Genomic DNA, 18,917 nt, shown 5'->3' on the forward strand with positions numbered 1-18,917 from the left:
CTTCGACACAAGCATGATGCAAGCACCTCCTCCCACCCGGGGCTCCCTACAACAACACAACAAGCTTGGTGCAGGACGTGCAAGGGTCAAGCGTGTTAAGGTCGATGAAGCTCAAGAAGATACCAAAGTCATAATCGGTAATCTCCTCGTAAATTCATTTCTAGCCAAAGTTCTTTTTTATTCTGGTGCTTCACACTCTTTCGTTTCGCAACATTTTTGCTGAAATTCATGATCTACCTTGGAGTACATTGCCTAAACCTTTCACTGTGCTGTCTCCGGACAAAAGGATGAACGCCTACCTGGTTTGCCCTGATGTTCAGATCAAAGTTGGCTATCTTCCTTTCTATGCTTCTCTTATAGTACTTAGACAATATTCTAATATTGATGTTATCTTCGGCATAGATTTGCTAGTTTCCAACAAATTGGCCATAGATTGCCCCTCTAGATCCGTTAAACTTTCTCACCCCAAAGGCTAGGTAATCTACAAAGCTTGTCCTACTCATTCACCTTAGCTTTTCACCCTCAATGCTAATATTCTTCCGGCTCTTGAAATTGTTCCGCTGGTATTTGACTTCCCCGACGTCTTTCTGGAGGAACTTACAGGTATGCCGCCTGACCTGGCAGTTGAGTTCATCATCAACTTGGAACCTGGAACTGTGTCGGTTCAAAATCATCTGTGTAAGATATGTCCCGAAGAATTAGCCGAGCTCAAGAAACGGGCAAAGGCTTCATTCGACCTGAATCTTCCCCATGGGGTTGCCCTATTCTTTTCGTGAGAAAAAAGACGGTTCTCGGCTTCTTTGTGTTGATTACCGCCCTCTAAACCAAAAGACCATCAAAATAAATATTCTCGTCCTCGAAACAACGGCCTTTGTCCGGTTAGCCCGAGCCAAAATCTTCTCCAAAATTGACGCGGGATTGGGCTACCATCAAATCAAAGATCCATAAAAAAGATATTCCCAAAACTGCTTTCTCTACTTATTACGGCTTCTACGGTACACCGTTATGTTCTTTGGCGTCACTAATGCGTCCCCAACATGTTGGACGAAATGACCGAGAGAAAAAGGCGGCCAGGGGGGAAGATAAAATTTCACATCACCTGTGTAAAATCTTCTCTCTCCTACCCTACAATGTTTTTTACGTCACCAAATTTTATATCACATGTTGGAGATGGTCCAAGTCTGCAGCCGTGACAACATGCATTTTCTACGCGTGGACGGATGGTCAGCTAATTGGCCAAAGAGAAAAGGTCGAAACCACTAAAGCAAAGGCAATTCGAATGATAACGACGACCCACAAGTCCCAATCACAAAGGGGCGAGCCTTGGTGCTCATGTCCTCCTCCCCTTTTATTCCTTCATCAAAGCAGGCAACGTAGTAATGCTCGGGTCAAAGATGTTTCCGGGTGGCACCTAGCTGGTCAGCAGAGGCACCATACGCGGGGCAATTTGTCAACGGGATAAACAAGAGGCGTGCAGGCCTAAACTAATGCAGATCGGCAGCCGTAATGTCAACGGCGCACTCGCCAAGCCGCCATGGCGATAGAAAATCATGCTAGTTTATGCTCCTTACAGCATCTACAACCGGGCGCGCCTGAGAGAGAGGTCCAGTCAACCGATCCAAACGGACGACTCATATGGCTAAAACGCCGAGGCTGACCAACACTTCTCATATCCAATTAAAACTTAGATAGATATGAGGAGACCTGGACATGTCCGGACGCGTCCATCACATCGAAATAGGTCCATATTGGGCCACTCTAACCCCACATATATTCACCATCCTCCGCTTCCTGGTATAAATTGTAGCCGCTTCATTCCACTCCGCTTTGTCTCCAACTTCTCTTCCAGCGATCTTTGGCCTCTCCGGCATGGCGTTTAGCGATCTGACTCCGACCACCCCTGATCCATCGACTAGGGTGTCGTCCCATGCGGACAAGAGGAGGCTATGACCGTCCGCATGGCCATCCGCCGCTCCCGGGAGGAGTGCGTTCGACCGATGTCGGAATCTGTCCAGCATGAATCCATTGCGTCGGCGCAACTAGCGCTCGGATCTATTAGGGCTGGAGGCTCGAGGTTAGTCTATCACTCCATCTCTGGTCTGCCGACGTATGGGTGCTATAGGGACCGGTGTGCCCTCCATGGGTATTAGGATGCAGGTGGCCCATGCCCGCCTCGTTGCCGCCATGGCGGAGGCGGCGGTGCGTGCTGCCTTGGAGGAGGAAGTCATATGTGCCTGTATCCTACAAAAACGAAAGAGGAGAAACACGTGCGCCCTCGTCCGAGAGCAAAATCGAGGTTCCGCCGAATCATCCATAGAGATTGTAGAGTACCCGTTGTGAAAATGAAAATGAAATTTGAGAGGTGACCGGTCATCGTTGGCGTCCGTTGACATTTCAAGGGTCGGATTTGGTGTAGTATGTGAGTATAATAAATTGCTCTGACGTAGAGTAGTGGTTGGAACTTGGAACTAGGAAGCTTGCCACCCGTTTCCAAGGGCTGACTTCCGAGGCAAGTCAGATTGCGCATCTCCACTCCACCTCTGCCGAATATTAAAAAGGCATGGACCGAGATGACATTTTTCGCTGTATTCTATGCGCATCTCCAAAGTCCAACCCATTCCTGAGATCACTGCTTTGTGTTCCCTTTTGCTGCTAACCAATCCATTGACTTGCATCATTACTCTGCTCCTCCCATTTCAACTTTGGTTATAAAACCCCTCGGCCTCCGTCCATCCATTTCCACTCAAATCTCGAAGTCATACTTGTACAACCAAGCCGAGAACCGCCGCGAGCAGCAGCCAGGACCGCGCCTTTCCCCGTCCTCTCCGGCGCCGACCATGGCCGTCGACTTCGTGGGACGCGGCCACGCCCCCCGTGGCCTCGCCCTCGCGGGCGGGAAGCAGCAGCTGGCCTTCCACGAGGCCGCCGCGGCGGGGCTCAGCAGCCTCGAGCTCCTCGTCTCGGCGCTCTCCCCGCGCGCCGACTGCGCGCCGCCGCCGCTCGGGGAGATCGCCGACCAAGCGTTATCGGGGTTCCGCCGGGTCGTCGACGTCCTCGGCCGCACCGGTCACGCCCGCTTCCGCCGCGGCCCTGCTGGAGCTGCCGCCGCCTCGTTGACTCCCCCTCCTGCCTCTTCTTCACCTCCTATGCCGGCCCGGCCACCGGCGCCGGCAGCCTCGCAGCACCTGGCAACCCAGAAAAGCCTGACGCTGGACTTCACCAAGCCTTCGAAGGCGCCGGCAGCGGCAGCCGCTGCTTCGGTGACGTCGACGTCTTTCTTCTCGTCGGTGACGGCGGGGGGCGAGGGCACCGTGTCCAAGGGCCCGAGCCAGCTGGTGTCCTCCGGAAAGCCGCCGCTCGCGGCTGGTACCAAACGCAAGCAACAGCAGCAGCAGACGCCCTGCGCGAGCGGCGCGCACTCCGACGTCGCCGCCGCCAGTGGCCGGTGCCACTGCTCCAAGAAGCGCAAGCACCGGGTGAAGTACACGACGCGCGTGCCCGCGGTGAGCTCGCGCACGGCGGACATCCCCGGCGACGACTACTCGTGGCGCAAGTACGGGCAGAAGCCCATCAAGGGGTCCCCTTACCCCCGCTGCTACTATAGGTGCAGCACCGCCAAGGGCTGCCCTGCGCGGAAGCACGTGGAACGCGCCACCGACGACCCCGCCATGCTCGTCGTCACCTACGAGGGCGACCACCGCCATGACACTTCGCCGCCGGCCGCCGCAAATTAAAGTTCCCTGGCAGCGGCATCGACAGGACTGGACACCACTAACTAAATTTTTTGTTGTTGGATTTCAAATTTGTTTTCTTACATATGTATGCAATATACTTGCGTGAGAAACATAGTAAGAGCATCTACGACCGGGCACCCAAAGCCCCTATACACCCCCTCGACCTCACATATATTAGCCCTCATTCACTCACCGGACAAAACCACCACTCCACTCCACCCTGCACCATCCCCAAGCTCCCTTTCGGTGATCTCCGGCCGACTCCGGTATGGGAGCAGCGGATCTCACTCCGACCACTCTGGATCCATCGATTGGGACGTCAGCCCATGCGGGAAGGAGGAGGCTATGGTCGTCCGCATGGCCCTCCGCCGCCCTCGGGAGGGGTTTGCCCGACCTAGGTCAGATTCGATCCAGCGTGAATCCACTGTGTCGGCGCAACAAGCGCTTGGATCCAGCGGGGCTGGAAGCTTGAGGTCCATCTCCCGCCCCTTCTTCGGTCTAGAGGAGTACGAGGGGTTATAGGGACCGGTGTGCCCGCCGTAAATAAGCAGATGGGGGCGGGAGTGCGAGAACAACCTTGCGGTCGATGTGGTGGAGGAGTCGGCACGCACTACCGCCATCTGTGCCCGCATCATCCACAAGCGGCAGAGGAGGAACATGCGCGCCCTCGCCCGAGAGCAAGCCCGAGCGATCCGTGCCATGGCCGGGCTGCCCCACAAAGAGGAGGGTGATGAAAGTATCTGGATGGGCATCTCCGGCGAGGAGGAGAACCAGCTTGATCCATATTGCGTCTTCGACTGCTACTTCCGCGACAAAGACGCCAAGGGCTCTGACAAGGGCAAGCATGGATGATCTGTGTCCATAGCTAGTATGTAGAACATGCCAGATTTCGATATTCCGATGGCATGCATTGATGTAGTAGCCGGACGTTCGTATAAGAAGTTTATGATGCATGTGTTATATTGATTTGAGGTTCGTTAATTGAGGTACTCGAATGTGGGAACAGAAAATTAAGGTGTGACTGGTCACTGTCTACGGACGCGCCCAGTCGCGTCCGCGGACGTATGAGGGGCCGGCTTAGCCATATGTGTCTGTAGATGCTCTAAGCAGTGTTCAACAATGAACCAATGAACCAATAAAACCGTCACAACTATGAACATAGCAACTAAGGGCGTCTTTAGCCAAACCCTAAAATTTTAGCCCCTCGGAAGCCCACCGCCAGGTTATACACGTGTGTCGCCTGCTCCTCGGAATGGAATGTGTTGAGCCAATGACTTTTCCACGTGTCCGGTCGTGGATTTCCGATACCCAAGTCCCAGACGGGCGTTGCCACACGTTGTGGTACTTCTTCAGTGACGGTAGCGGCTGAGACATAGATCTCGAGTTGAGGGCTCTGGACGGCTGTGCGGCCCCGTTTTGGACGCAATGTTGATCTCGTGATGGCCCTCCTCATCAATTTGGTGGCGGCTGCTAGCGTCTAGATTCGTCCAATCGGGCAACGACGGGCAATTCGAAGAGGGGCTGGGTAGAGTCGGGGATTATGGTGCCGGCGGGGGCATGGGGTGGTGGCGGGTGATGCCGGCGTGGATGCGGGCGAGCGCATTAGGGTGGCAGGCATGGGAGAAGAGATTTTGTTTTCCTGAGAAGTGGCTTCGGCCACTCAAATTTGAGGCGCAGCCGACAAGACCGGTTGAGGATTCCTCAAAAGATGGAATTTTTATATCCTTTTATAAGTGTTCGCCTAGAGATGCCTTGAGGGTGTATTTGGTTATATATATCCTCCCAAACATGCCTAGTGGATGCAACAAAATCCTGTTTGGTTGCGTACAAGAGGTGTTGGTCCACACTCCACACACGCACAAAACTTCAAGCAACCTAGAGCCTGGTTCCCTACGAACGATTGGATCAATCTTACGAGTCACACTGAGTCGGACATAAAAGAGGGATAGTGTACACGACGGTGCAGGGGGGATCAACACGAAGATGATAGGAGACCAAAATCTACTGGCCGCGCGGGAGATGACGGATACCTGAACGTACGATTGAGGCTTGACCCAATCACCAGCCTGGAGAGAGCGCTTAAAATGATGATTGTCTGTTGGTCCTTCATACGCTCATGAGCTCGCTCCAAGTGTTGCTTGAGCAACGCTGTCATGACAGCAGTGGCAGAGGCGTCGATGATGATGAAATGTCGTGGTGGATGGGAAGAATATCAGGTGGTAGTACCATCACTCAAATGCACCCATTCCAGTTTGACAATTTTTAATTTTACATGTGTTAAAAAAATCAAAAACATTTATGAATGTTCACCACATATGTATCTACAATCTCTAACAGATTTCACTCGTTTCAAAATACTGATTTTACTCGTTTTTAAAAATTGCTTTATTAAAAAATATTTCGCTCATTTTTGTAAATGATTTCAATTGTTTCAGAAGTAACATTTAACTCATTTCAAAACACTTACTTCAATCAATTTAAAAATGCATGCATTTCAACTAACAGATTTCACCCATTCCAAAATATGGATTTCACTCAAAAAATATATTTCACTCATTTTTAAATATATATTTCGCTTAATTAAAAAATCCACTCATTTCAAATAAAATTTTCACTCGTATTAAAAACTGATTTCACTCTAAATTATATTTCACTCACTTTAAAATACGGATTTCACTCAATTAAGAAATTCGCACATTTCAAAAAATCTGGTTTCACTCGTTTCAACTAACAGATTTCACGTATTTCGAAATGCTGATTTCACACAAAAGTATATTTCACTCATTTTCAAATCCAGATTTCACTCAATTAAAATATTCACTCATTTCAAAAAACTGATTTCACTCATTTCAAAATGTTGATTTCACTCGTTTCAACTACTCCCTCTAACCCGAATTAATTGATGCATGATGCAACCTCTATAAAATACATGGTATAGAGGTTGTGTCCATTATAATTCGGAAAATCAATTTCACTCATTTAAAAAAATCAATTTCTTCCATTTGAAAACAACGGTTTAACTTCAGAGAAATGAATTCACATTTCAAATAAACAATTGCACTCATTACAAAAATCACTCACTCTCAAAACTGATTTCACTCATTTCAGATAACATTCACTCATTTCAAGACAACAATTTACTTGTTTCAAAAAACTAATTCCATCCATTTCAAAAACATGTTTCACGCATTTCAAAACAATGATTTTACTTTAGAAAGATGATTTCTTAAAAAACAATTTCATTCATTTAAAAAAATCACTCATTTCAATAAACTAATTTCACACACCAAAGCTGGATGGAGTGAAAAATGGATTCAAATGTTGAAATCTAAACGTGTTTGAAATGTACCCAAGATTGATTTTGTTCTAAAGATCTTGGCGCTAGCAGTTCAAGTATGTAATAAGTTTTGAAAACAGACTTTTGGTTTAAAAGATATGTACTATTTAAACTGTTAGAATGAAATTAAATTGATATATTTTTTATGGGAATAAACTTGTATTCCACTTAAACTTGGGCTGTCATCTCAGCAGTCACCATGATGGAAACAAAAGTCTGGGACATCAGTTGCCCAAATGGAGAGGGGCATATCGACACCCATAGCAAATTGCGCCAACGCATGCGTAACCTTATTACAGCCCCGAGTACAAAACATAAATCATAAAGCTCAAATGAGATGTGGCATAAACTTCTTGCTTCTCTGAAAAGAACTCCCAGCTCCGCAACAGTCATGACCTTTTATTGCTTATCATTGTCAAGCAGTTCGATTCAAAGATGACCCATTGTGCACCCAGATCAGAAGCTCCCTCAGTAGCCAAAATTGAACCAAAATTCCATTGTTTTTCCTTGGTCGGTTGATTATTTAGATGGAAAGATTAGTTCTGTTACAAGTAGACAGATTGGTTGACACACTTGGATACGTGAAAAACCCAACAATCGGTGAAGTTATTTCCTCCATCCGGGATTATACGGCCGGCTAGCCACGAAGCAACGCCTCCTTTTTTATTATTAGACTACTGATGAGGAAAATCTCTTTCTAGACGGACCTAATTAATTGCACACCTAATTAACTGCCTGACTAATTAATTGTATTAATGGATTGATTCGATGCAAAAAAATCTGTATTTAAACAGATCTAATTAACTATCTTGCTAATGAATTGCATTAATATTCAAAATTATTCAGCGCTAGGTTTCGAAATTATTTTTACATCAACGATCGCATGAGACAAAAGAAACGATGTACATACTCCCATTTAATAATAGAGATAACTAAGTTACAGTATGCAAAGATAGTTGCTAAAAAACAATCTATAAAGATAGAAATTAGTATAAATAAATGTCAATGATGATCAAAACAATATGAAAGACAACAATTAATATAAATAAATGTCTATGATGATTTGCCCTTGCTGCCACGTCACAAGGGCAATGCATCGTGCCAGTCAGCTCAGGTATCTTCGGTTGCCATTATTTTTTGAAATTGGCCTCAAAGTATCTCTATTCATTAAAAAAGAAGGAGCCAATTGTTTGATTTATTAACACAAAACCAGATGAAAACCATCACAACGCACCCGTAAGACAAAGGCACCCAATCTACCCGGCTACCACACGACATACACGTTGTCGAAAAGGGGAACACCATCGAGGATTTCTACGAAGAGTCATCTGTTGGGGAACGTAGCAGAAATTCAAAATTTTCTACGCATCATCAAGATCAATCTATGGAGTAATCTAGCAACGAGGGGAAGGAGAGTGCATCTACATACCCTTATAGATCGCTAAGCGGAAGCGTTCAAGTGAACGGGGTTGATGGAGTCGTACTCGTCGTGATCCAAATCACCGATGATTCTAGTTCCGAACGGACGGCACCTCCGCGTTCAACACACGTACAACCCGGTGACGTCTCCTACGCCTTGATCCAGCAAGGGGAGAAGGAGAGGTTGGGGAAGACTCCATCCAGCAGCAGCACGACGGCGTGGTGGTGGTGGAGGAGCGCGGGACTCCAGCAGGGCTTCGCCAAGCACTACGAGAGACGAGAAGGGAGAGGGATAGGGCTGCGCCAACAGGGAGATTGAATCGCATGTTGGGCTGCCCCTTTGCCTCCACTATATATAGGGGGGAGGGAGGGCTGCGCCCCCACCTAGGGTTCCCACCCTAAGGGGTGCGGCAGCCCTAGATCCCATCTAGGGTGGCGGCCACAAGGGGGAGAGGGGGAGGCGCACCTAGGGTGGGCCTTAGGGCCCATCTGCCCTAGGGTTTGCCCCCTTCCCCTCTTGGAGGCGCCTTGGGCCTTGGTGGGAGGCGCCCCAGCCCACCTAGGGGCTGGTCCCTTCCCACTATTGGCCCATGTAGGCCTCCGGGGCTGGTGGCCCCACCTGATGGACCCCCGGACCCCTCCGGTGGTCCCGGTACACTACCGGTGATGCCCGGAACAATTTCGGTGGCCAAAACCATACTTCCTATATATCAATCTTTACCTCCGGACCATTCCGGAACTCCTCGTGACGTCCGAGATCTCATATGGGACTCCGGACAACATTCGGTAACCGCGTGCATACTTTCCCTATAACCCTAGCGTCATCGAACCTTAAGTGTGTAGACCCTACGGGTTCGTGAGTCATGCAGACATGGCCGAGACAACTCTTCGGTCAATAACCAACAGCGGGATATGGATACCCATGTTAGCTCCCACATGCTCCACGATGATCTCATCGGATGAACCACGATGTCAAGGACTTAATCAATCCCGTATACAATTCCCTTTGTCTAGCGGTACGATACTTGCCCGAGATTCGATCGTCGGTATCCCGATACCTTGTTCAATCTCGTTACCGGCAAGTCTCTTTACTCGTTCCGTAACACATCATCACGTGATCAACTCCTTGGTCACATTGTGCACATTATGATGATGTCCTACCGAGTGGGCCCAGAGATACCTCTCCGTTTACACGGAGTGACAAATCCCAGTCTCGATTCGTGCCAACCCAACAGACACTTTCGGAGATACCTGTAGTGAACCTTTATAGCCACCCAGTTACGTTGTGACGTTTGGCACACCCAAAGCACTCCTACGGTATCCGGGAGTTGCACAATCTCATGGTCTAAGGAAATGATACTTGACATTAGAAAAGCTTTAGCATACGAACTACACGATCTTTGTGCTAGGCTTAGGATTGGGTCTTGTCCATCACATCATTCTCCTAATGATGTGATCCCGTTATCAACGACATCCAATGTCCATGGTCAGGAAACCGTAACCATCTATTGATCAACGAGCTAGTCAACTAGAGGCTTACTAGGGACATGGTGTTGTCTATGTATCCACACATGTATCTGAGTTTCCTATCAATACAATTCTAGCATGGATAATAAACGATTATCATGAACAAGGAAATATAATAATAACCAATTTATTATTGCCTCTAGGGCATATTTCCAACAGTCTCCCACTTGCACTAGAGTCAATAATCTAGTTCACATCGCCATGTGATTAACACTCACAGGTCACATCGCCATGTGACCAACATCCAAGAGTCTACTAGACTCAATGATCTAGTTCACATCACTATGTGATAAACACTCAAAGAGTTCTGGGTTTGATCATGTTATGCTTGTGAGAGAGGTTGTAGTCAACGGGTCTTGCCATATTCAGATCCCTATGTATTCCAAAACTTTATGTCATATCGTAGATGCTGCTACCATGTTCCACTTGGAGCTATTCCAAATTGTTGCTCCATTATACGTATCCGGTATCTCTACTCAGAGCTATCCGGATAGGTGTTAAGCTTGCATCGACGTAACTCTTTACGTCGAACTCTTTATCATCTCCATAACCGAGAAACATTTCCTTATTCCTCTAAGGATAATTTTTGACCGCTATCTGGTGATCTACTCCTAGATCACCTTTGTACCCTCTTGCCAGACATGTGGCAAGGCACACATCAGGTGCGGTACTCAGCATGGCATACCGTATAGAGCCTATGACAAGAGCATAGGGGACGACCTTCGTCCTTCCTCTTTCTTCTGCCGTGGTCAAGCTTTGAGTCTTACTCAACTTCACACCTTACAACTCAGGTAAGAACCCCTTCTTTGACTGATCTATTTTGAACTCCTTCAAAAACATGTCAAGGTGTGCGTTCTTTGAAAGTACCATCAGGCGTCTTGATCTATCTCTATAGATCTTGATGCCCAATATGTAAGCAGCTTTATCCAGGTCTTCCTTTGAAAATCACTCTTCAAACAACCGTTTATGCTTTCCAGAAATTCTACATTATTTCGGATCAACAATATGTCATCCACATATACTTATCAGAAATGTTGTAGTGCTCCCACTCACTTTCTTGTAAATACAAGTTTCTAGCAAACATTGTATAAACCTAAAAGCTTTGATCACTCCATCAAAACATATATTCCGATTCCGAGATGCTTGCTCTAGTCCATAGAAGGATTGCTGGAGCCAGCATACCTTTTAGCATCCTTAGGATCGTCAAAACCTTTTATTGTATCACATACAACTTTTCTTACGAAAACTGGTAAGAAAACTTGTTTTGACATCCATCTGTAAGATTTCATAATCGAAAAATACAGCTAATGCTAACATGATTCCGACGGACTTAAGCATCGCTACGGGTGAGAAATTCTCATCGTAGTCAACTCCTTGAACTTGTGAAAAGACTCTTTCCCACAAGTCGAGCTTCATAGACGGTAACATTACCGCCCACGTCCGTCTTTTTCTTAAAGATCCATTTATCTCAATGGCTTGCCGATCATCGGGCAAGTCCACCAAAGTCCATACTTTGTTCTGATATATGGATCCTATCTCGGATTTCATGGCTTCTAACCATTTGTCGGAATACGGGCCCACCATCGCTTCTCCATAGATCGTAGGTTCATTGTTGTCTAACAACATGATGTCTAAGACAGGATTACCGTACCACTTAGGAGTAGTACATATCCTTGTCGACCTACAAGGTTCGATAGCAACTTGATCCGAAGCTTCATGATCACTATCATTAACTTCCTATTCAACAGATGTAGGTGCCACAGAAAACATCTTTCTGTGTTGCATCATCCTCTGGTTGAAATAAAGGTTCGACAACCTCATCAAGTTCTATCTTCCTCCCACTCAATTCTTTCGAGAGAAACTCCTTCTTGAGAAAGGACCCGTTCTTAGCGACAAACAATTTGCCCTCGGATCTGAGATAGAAGGTATACCCTACTGTCACCTTTGGGTATCCTATGAAGATGTGTTTGTCCGCTTTGGGTTCGAGCTTCTCCGGCTGAAGCCTTAAGCATCGTAGCCCCAAACATTAAGAAACGACAACTTTAGTTTCTTGCCAAACCAATGTTCATACAACGTCGTCTCAACGGACTTAGATGGTGTCCTATCTAAAGTGAATGCAGTTGTCTCTAACGCATAACCTCAAAATGAAAACAGTAGATTGGTATGAGACATCATAGATCGCACCATATCTCATAGGGTTCGATTACGATGTCCGGACACACCATTACCTTGTGGTGTTCCAGGTGGCTTCAACTGTGAAACAATTCCACAATGTCTTAAGTGATTGCCAAACTCATAACTTAGATATTCTCATTGATCAGATCGTAGGAATTTTATCTTCTTGTTATGATGATTCTTAACTTCACTCTGAAATCGCTTGAACTTTTCAAACGTTTCAGACTTGTGCTTCATTAAGTAAATATACCTATATCTACTCAAATCGTCAGTGAAGATGAGAAAATAGCGATATCCACCTCACGCTCCAATTCTCATTGGATCACACACATCTGCATGTATGATTTCCAACAAGTCACTTGACCGTTTCATTGTACCTGAAAACGGGGTCTTAGTCATCCTGCCCATGAGGCATGGCTCGCATGTGTCAAGCGATTCAAAATCAAGTGACTCCAAACATCCATCGATATGGAGTTTCTTCATGCATCTTACGCCAATATGACCTAAGCGGCAGTGCCACAATAAAGTGGTACTATCATTATTAACTCTACATCTTTTTGGCCTAAACATGTGTATTACCATGACCGAGATTCAATGAACCATTCACATAGGGTGCATGACCATGAAAGGTATTATTCATGTAATCAGAATAACCATTATTCCCTAACTTAAATGAATAACCGTATTGCAATGAACATGATCTAATCATATTCATGCTCAACGTAGACACCTGATAACATTTATCTAGGTTCAATACTAATCCCGAAGGCAGATGGAGCGTGCGATGGTGATCTCATCAACTTTGGAAACACTTCCAACACACATCGTCACCTCGCCCTTAGCCAGTCTCCGTTTAGTCCGTAGCTTTTGCTTCAAGTCACCAGTAATAGCAACTGAACCGGTATCCAATACCCAGGTGCTACCAGGAGTACTAGCGAGGTACACATTAATAACACGTATATACTTTGTTGAAGATGCCAGCCTTCTTATCTACCATGCATTTGGGGTAATTCCGCTACCAGTGACCGTTCCCCTTACAATAGAAGCACTTAGTCTCGGGTTTGGGTTCAACCTTGGGTTCCTTCACTGGAGCGGCAACTGGTTTGCCATCCATGAAGTTTCCCTTCTAGCCCTTGCCCTTCTTGAAACCAGTGGTCTTGTTAAACCATCAACACTTGATGCTCCTTCTTGATTTCTACCTTTTGCGGTCTTAAGCACCGCGAACAGCTCCGGGATCAACTCCATCCCTTGCATGTCATAGTTCATCACGAAGATCTAGTAGCTTAGTGATAGTGGCTAGAGAACTCTATCAATCACTATCTTATCTGGAAGTTTAACTCCCACTTGATTTAAGTGATTGTAGCACCCAGACATTCTGAGCACATGCTCACTAGCTGAGCTATTCTCCTCCATCTTGTTGGCAAAAGAACTTGTCAGAGGTCTCACACCTCTCAACACGGGCATGAGCCTGAAATCCCAATTTCAGCTCTTGGAACATCTCATATGTTCTATGGCGTTCAAAACGTCATTGGAATCCCGATTCTAAGCCGTAAAGTATGGTGCACTAAACTATCAAGTAGTCATCAGGATGTGTCTGTCAGGTGTTCACAACATCCACAGACGACGTTGTAGGGGTTTGCACATCGAGCGGTGCATCAAAGACGTAAGCCTTCTGTGTAGCAGTGAGGACACTCCTCGGACTACGGACCTAGTCCGCATCATTGCTTACAATATCTTTCAACTTGGTCTTTCTCTAGGAACGTATTGAAACAGGGAGCTACAACGTGAGCTATTTATCTACAACATATTTGCAAAGACAATTTAGACTATGTTCATGATAATTGAGTTCATTTAATGAACTCCCACTCAGATAGACATCCCTCTAGTCATCTAAGTGAAACATGATCCGAGTCAACTAGGCCGTGTCCGATCATCACGTGAGACGGACTAGTCAACATCGGTGAACATCTTCATGTTGATCGTATCTTCTATACGACTCATGCTCGACCTTTCGGTCTTCCGTGTTCCGAGGCCATGTCTGTACATGCTAGGCTCGTCAAGTCAACCTAAGTGTTTTTGCTGTGTAAATCTGGCTTACACCCGTTGTATTCGAACGTTAGAATCTATCACACCCGATCATCACGTGGTGCTTCGAAACAACGAACCTTCGCAATGGTGCACAGTTAGGGGGAACACCTTTCTTGAAATTTTAGTGAGGGATCATCTTATTTAAGCTACCGTCGTTCTAAGCAAATAAGATGTAAAACATGATAAACATCACATGCAATCAAATAGTGACATGATATGGCCAATATCATTTTGCTCCTTTTGATCTCCATCTTCGGGGCTCCATGATCATCGTTGTCACCGGCATGACACCATGATCTCCATCATCATGATCTCCATCATCGTGTCTTCTTGAAGTTGTCTCGTCATCTATTACTTCTACTACTATGGCTAACGCTTTAGCAATAAAGTAAAGTAATTACATGACGTTTATGTTGACACGCAGGTCATAAATAAATTAAGACAACTCCTATGGCTCCTGCCGGTTGTCATACTCATCGACATGCAAGTCGTGATTCCTATTACAAGAACATGATCAATCTCATACATCACATATATCATTCATCACATCCTTTTGGCCATATCACATCACAAGGCATATGCTGCAAAAACAAGTTAGACGTCCTCTAATTGTTGTTGCAAGTTTTTACGTGGCTGCTATAGGTTTCTAGCAAGAACGTTTCTTACCTACGCGAAAACCACAACGTGATATGCCAATTTCTATTTACCCTTCATAAGGACCCTTTTCATCGAATCCGATCCGACTAAAGTGGGAGAGACAGACACCCGCTAGCCACCTTATGCAACTAGTGCATGTCAGTCGGTGGAACCAGTCTCACGTAAGAGTACGTGTAAGGTCGGTCCGGGCCGCTTCATCCCACGATGCCGCCGAATCAAGATAAGACTAGTAACGGCAAGTAAATTGACAATATCGACGCCCACAACTGCTTTGTGTTCTACTCGTGCATAGAAACTACGCATAGACCTAGCTCATGATGCCACTGTTGGGGAACGTAGCAGAAATTCAAATTTTTCTACGCATCACCAAGATCAATCTATGGAGTAATCTAGCAACGAGGGGAAGGAGAGTGCATCTACATACCCTTGTAGATCGCTAAGCGGAAGAGTTCAAGTGAACGGGGTTGATGGATTCGTACTCGTCGTGATCCAAATCACCGATGATCCTAGTTCTGAACGAACGGCACCTCCGTGTTCAACACACGTACAGCCCGGTGACGTCTCCTACGCCTTGATCCAGCAAGGGGAGAAGGAGAGGTTGGGGAAGACTCCATCCAGCAGCAGCACGACGGCGTGGTGGTGGTGGAGGAGCGCGGGACTCCAGCAGGGCTTTGCCAAGCACTACGAGAGACGAGGAGGGAGAGGGGTAGGGCTGCGCCAACAGGGAGATTGAATCGCGTGTTGGGCTGCCCCTTTGCCTCCACTATATATAGGGGGAGAGGGAGGGCTGCGCCCCCACCTAGGGTTCCCACCCCAAGGGGTGCGGCAGCCCTAGATCCCATCTAGGGTGGCGGCCACAAGGGGGAGAGGGGGAGGCGCACCTAGGGTGGGCCTTAGGGCCCATCTGCCCTAGGGTTTGCCCCCTTCCCCTCTTGGAGGCGCCTTGGGCCTTGGTGGGAGGCGCCCCAGCCCACCTAGGGGCTGGTCCCTTCCCACTATTGGCCCATGTAGGCCTCCGGGGCTGGTGGCCCCACCTGGTGGACCCCCGGACCCCTCCGGTGGTCCCGGTACACTACCGGTGATGCCCGGAACAATTCCGGTGGCCAAAACCATACTTCCTATATATCAATCTTTACCTCCGGACCATTCCGGAACTCCTCGTGACGTCCGGGATCTCATCCGGGACTCCGAACAACATTCGGTAACCGCGTACATACTTTCCCTATAACCCTAGCGTCATCGAACCTTAAGTGTGTAGACCCTACGGGTTCGTGAGTCATGCAGACATGGCCGAGACAACTCTCCGGTCAATAACCAACAGCGGGATCTGGATACCCATGTTGGCTCCCACATGCTCCACGATGATCTCATCGGATGAACCACGATGTCAAGGACTTAATCAATCCCGTATACAATTCCCTTTGTCTATCGGTACGATACTTGCCCGAGATTCGATCGTCGGTATCCCGATACCTTGTTCAATCTCGTTACCGGCAAGTCTCTTTACTCGTTCCGTAACACATCATCCCGTGATCAACTCCTTGGTCACATTGTGCACATTATGATGATGTCCTACCGAGTGGGCCCAGAGATACCTCTCCGTTTACACGGAGTGACAAATCCCAGTCTCGATTCGTGCCAACCCAACAGACACTTTCGGAGATACCTGTAGTGAACCTTTATAGCCACCCAGTTACGTTGTGACGTTTGGCACACCCAAAGCACTCCTACGGTATCCGGGAGTTGCACAATCTCATGGTCTAAGGAAATGATACTTGACATTAGAAAAGCTTTAGCATACGAACTACACGATCTTTGTGCTAGGCTTAGGATTGGGTCTTGTCCATCACATCATTCTTCTAATGATGTGATCCCGTTATCAATGACATCCAATGTCCATGGTCAGGAAACTGTAACCATCTATTGATCAACGAGTTAGTCAATTAGAGGCTTACTAGGGACATGGTGTTGTCTATGTATCCACACATGTATCTGAGTTTCCTATCAATACAATTCTAGCATGGATAATAAACTATTATCATGAACAAGGAAATATAATAATAACCAATTTATTATTGCCTCTAGGGCATATTTCCAACATCATCGTCATCACTGCTCCCTAGGAAGCAACCCTGACTTCACCAGGAAAAACAAAGTAAGACCGTTCTAATCGAACGAAGCACGAGATTCCTGTTGGCTTGTGTCAAACAATCGCCCACAACGAGTCAAGGACCACACAACTATGACTTCATGTTTGGTAACAAGAAAGACAACCGATGATGAAGGCAAGTTGCAACTATGCTCATCTCGCCACCAGCATCATCGCCGCACAGGTCGCAACGCCCCTCCCACACCGCCGGTCGGGCACCTGCCACAAAATGAAATTAGTAGATAAAAGAAAAATTAGACAACCCGGTTGGCTCAAGAACCAGCACATGGGCCCGGGCAACAACACTGGCCACCTAGCAAGACCGAGGAGGACGTATACTGACCGACTAGCAAGATTAACTTATTTAACTATCAACAGCTTAGCAAAAATACCCGATACAACGCCATAGTGCTAACACCATGTGGAAGAGAATTGGAGACACACGAATCACTTTTCTTTCTTCCCCTAGAAGGAAGAAAGGGCGATCTAGCCAACAGCAGGTTCTTTCGCCGCCGTCTTTCTGTGGCTCCCCTCCAGTGGCGACCTTGGTCATTAATGGTAAGGGGTCGCAGGATCCACACATGTGGATATTGTAGCTTTAGGTCTTAAGCCATAGTAGCTTAGTTTTTCGGTCGTTCATCGTCTTCGCTTCGGGGGCTGGGTGACGAAGTTGAATAAAGAAGATTAAGATCCTTCCCAGCGAGGTGATTGGTCCTATGGTTGGGGATGATTTAAAAAAACAATTTGTCCAAGCAAGGATGATATGGCGGCAGCAACATCCCCGTGGTGGACTTGTGTCCTCAGGCTCCGCCGTTGCGACGACGTTTACTCCGGCGCCGACACGGAGCCTGGGAGGAGTCCAGGAGCAGATGCACATTGTGGTCTGCATCGATGCATCTAGAAGACGGTGGATCGTGTGTTGGGTTCGTGGTTTGTGGTTCGTGGCTGGCAGGTCCGTTTTTCTGCTCCGATGTATTAGTTGTGAAGGGGTGCCAGAACTGAAGTTTGATGGCATGTCTGGGGTGTTGCCCCGGTTTCATTCGTTCAACAACAATGACTTTGCCTTGGGTGAGCTACCTTGGAGGCCCGCAAAGCTGCATATCAATGATGGAGTCGCGTCGAGCTCGGGTGAGGAGGCAATCCGTCATTTTGTCCTTTGATGGATGGTGTGATGTTGCCGGAGGCAGGTGGTGGACATTGGTGCCAAACTCAAAGAATTCTTCAGTCTTGATTGTAATTTTCCTTCATGGCTGGTGTTTCTTTTTTTTTGCGAGAATAATACTTGTATTACTCAATAACCAGGTTCTTACATTCCTCATGGACGATCCTCAGCACATCCTCAGGTCCTGAACTAACCCACGGCATGGTGCGACCTTCTATTCTAGCAAAATTAGCAAGACTATCACTCGCTTTATTCTGACAGCGAGGAACAAGAGTAATACAAGACTGCCTAAGGCTTAACAAATTTTTTATTTCTTCTATCAAAGAAGCATAAACGGAACGATTCACTTTGCCACTGGAAATCATCTCCACTGCCATGCTCGAGTCCATTTCAATTTCAATCGGAAGATCAGAACGTTGGACTGCAAAGGATATCCCTTCCATACAGGCACATAATTCAGCTTCTAGGGCATCTCTACATGAGTACAGTGCTCTGCACGCTGAGAATATGATGTTTTCGTGAGCATCACGCAATAACATCCCAGCTCCAGCACCGCCATCAGCCGAAAAGGACCCATCTGTGTTGAGCTTAACCCAACCATGTTGTGCTGGTTTCCAAGATGTATCAGGGGCAGGGGCATGCACATGTGATTCAGAACTTTGGTCAAAA

At 47.0% G+C, this 18,917-nt stretch overlaps 1 protein-coding gene across 1 annotated transcript; it reads left to right on the top strand.

Annotated features, from left to right (window-relative positions):
* The first annotated feature begins 2,609 nt into the window (after window positions 1-2,609).
* On the top strand, window positions 2,610-3,844 carry LOC123107766 (probable WRKY transcription factor 17). Its single transcript, XM_044529687.1, has one exon. The coding sequence runs from the start codon at window positions 2,838-2,840 to the stop codon at window positions 3,732-3,734; it is 897 nt and encodes a 298-aa protein (XP_044385622.1). The 5' UTR covers window positions 2,610-2,837; the 3' UTR covers window positions 3,735-3,844.
* The last annotated feature ends 15,073 nt before the right edge of the window (window positions 3,845-18,917 follow it).

Source organism: Triticum aestivum, chromosome 5A, assembly GCF_018294505.1.
Source record: "Triticum aestivum cultivar Chinese Spring chromosome 5A, IWGSC CS RefSeq v2.1, whole genome shotgun sequence".
Taxonomy (NCBI): Eukaryota; Viridiplantae; Streptophyta; class Magnoliopsida; order Poales; family Poaceae; genus Triticum; species Triticum aestivum.

Coding starts and splice junctions, on each gene's coding strand:
- LOC123107766 (XM_044529687.1), top strand. CDS start 2,838: ATGGCCGTCGACTTCGTGGGACGCGGCCACGCCCCCCGTGGCCTCGCC.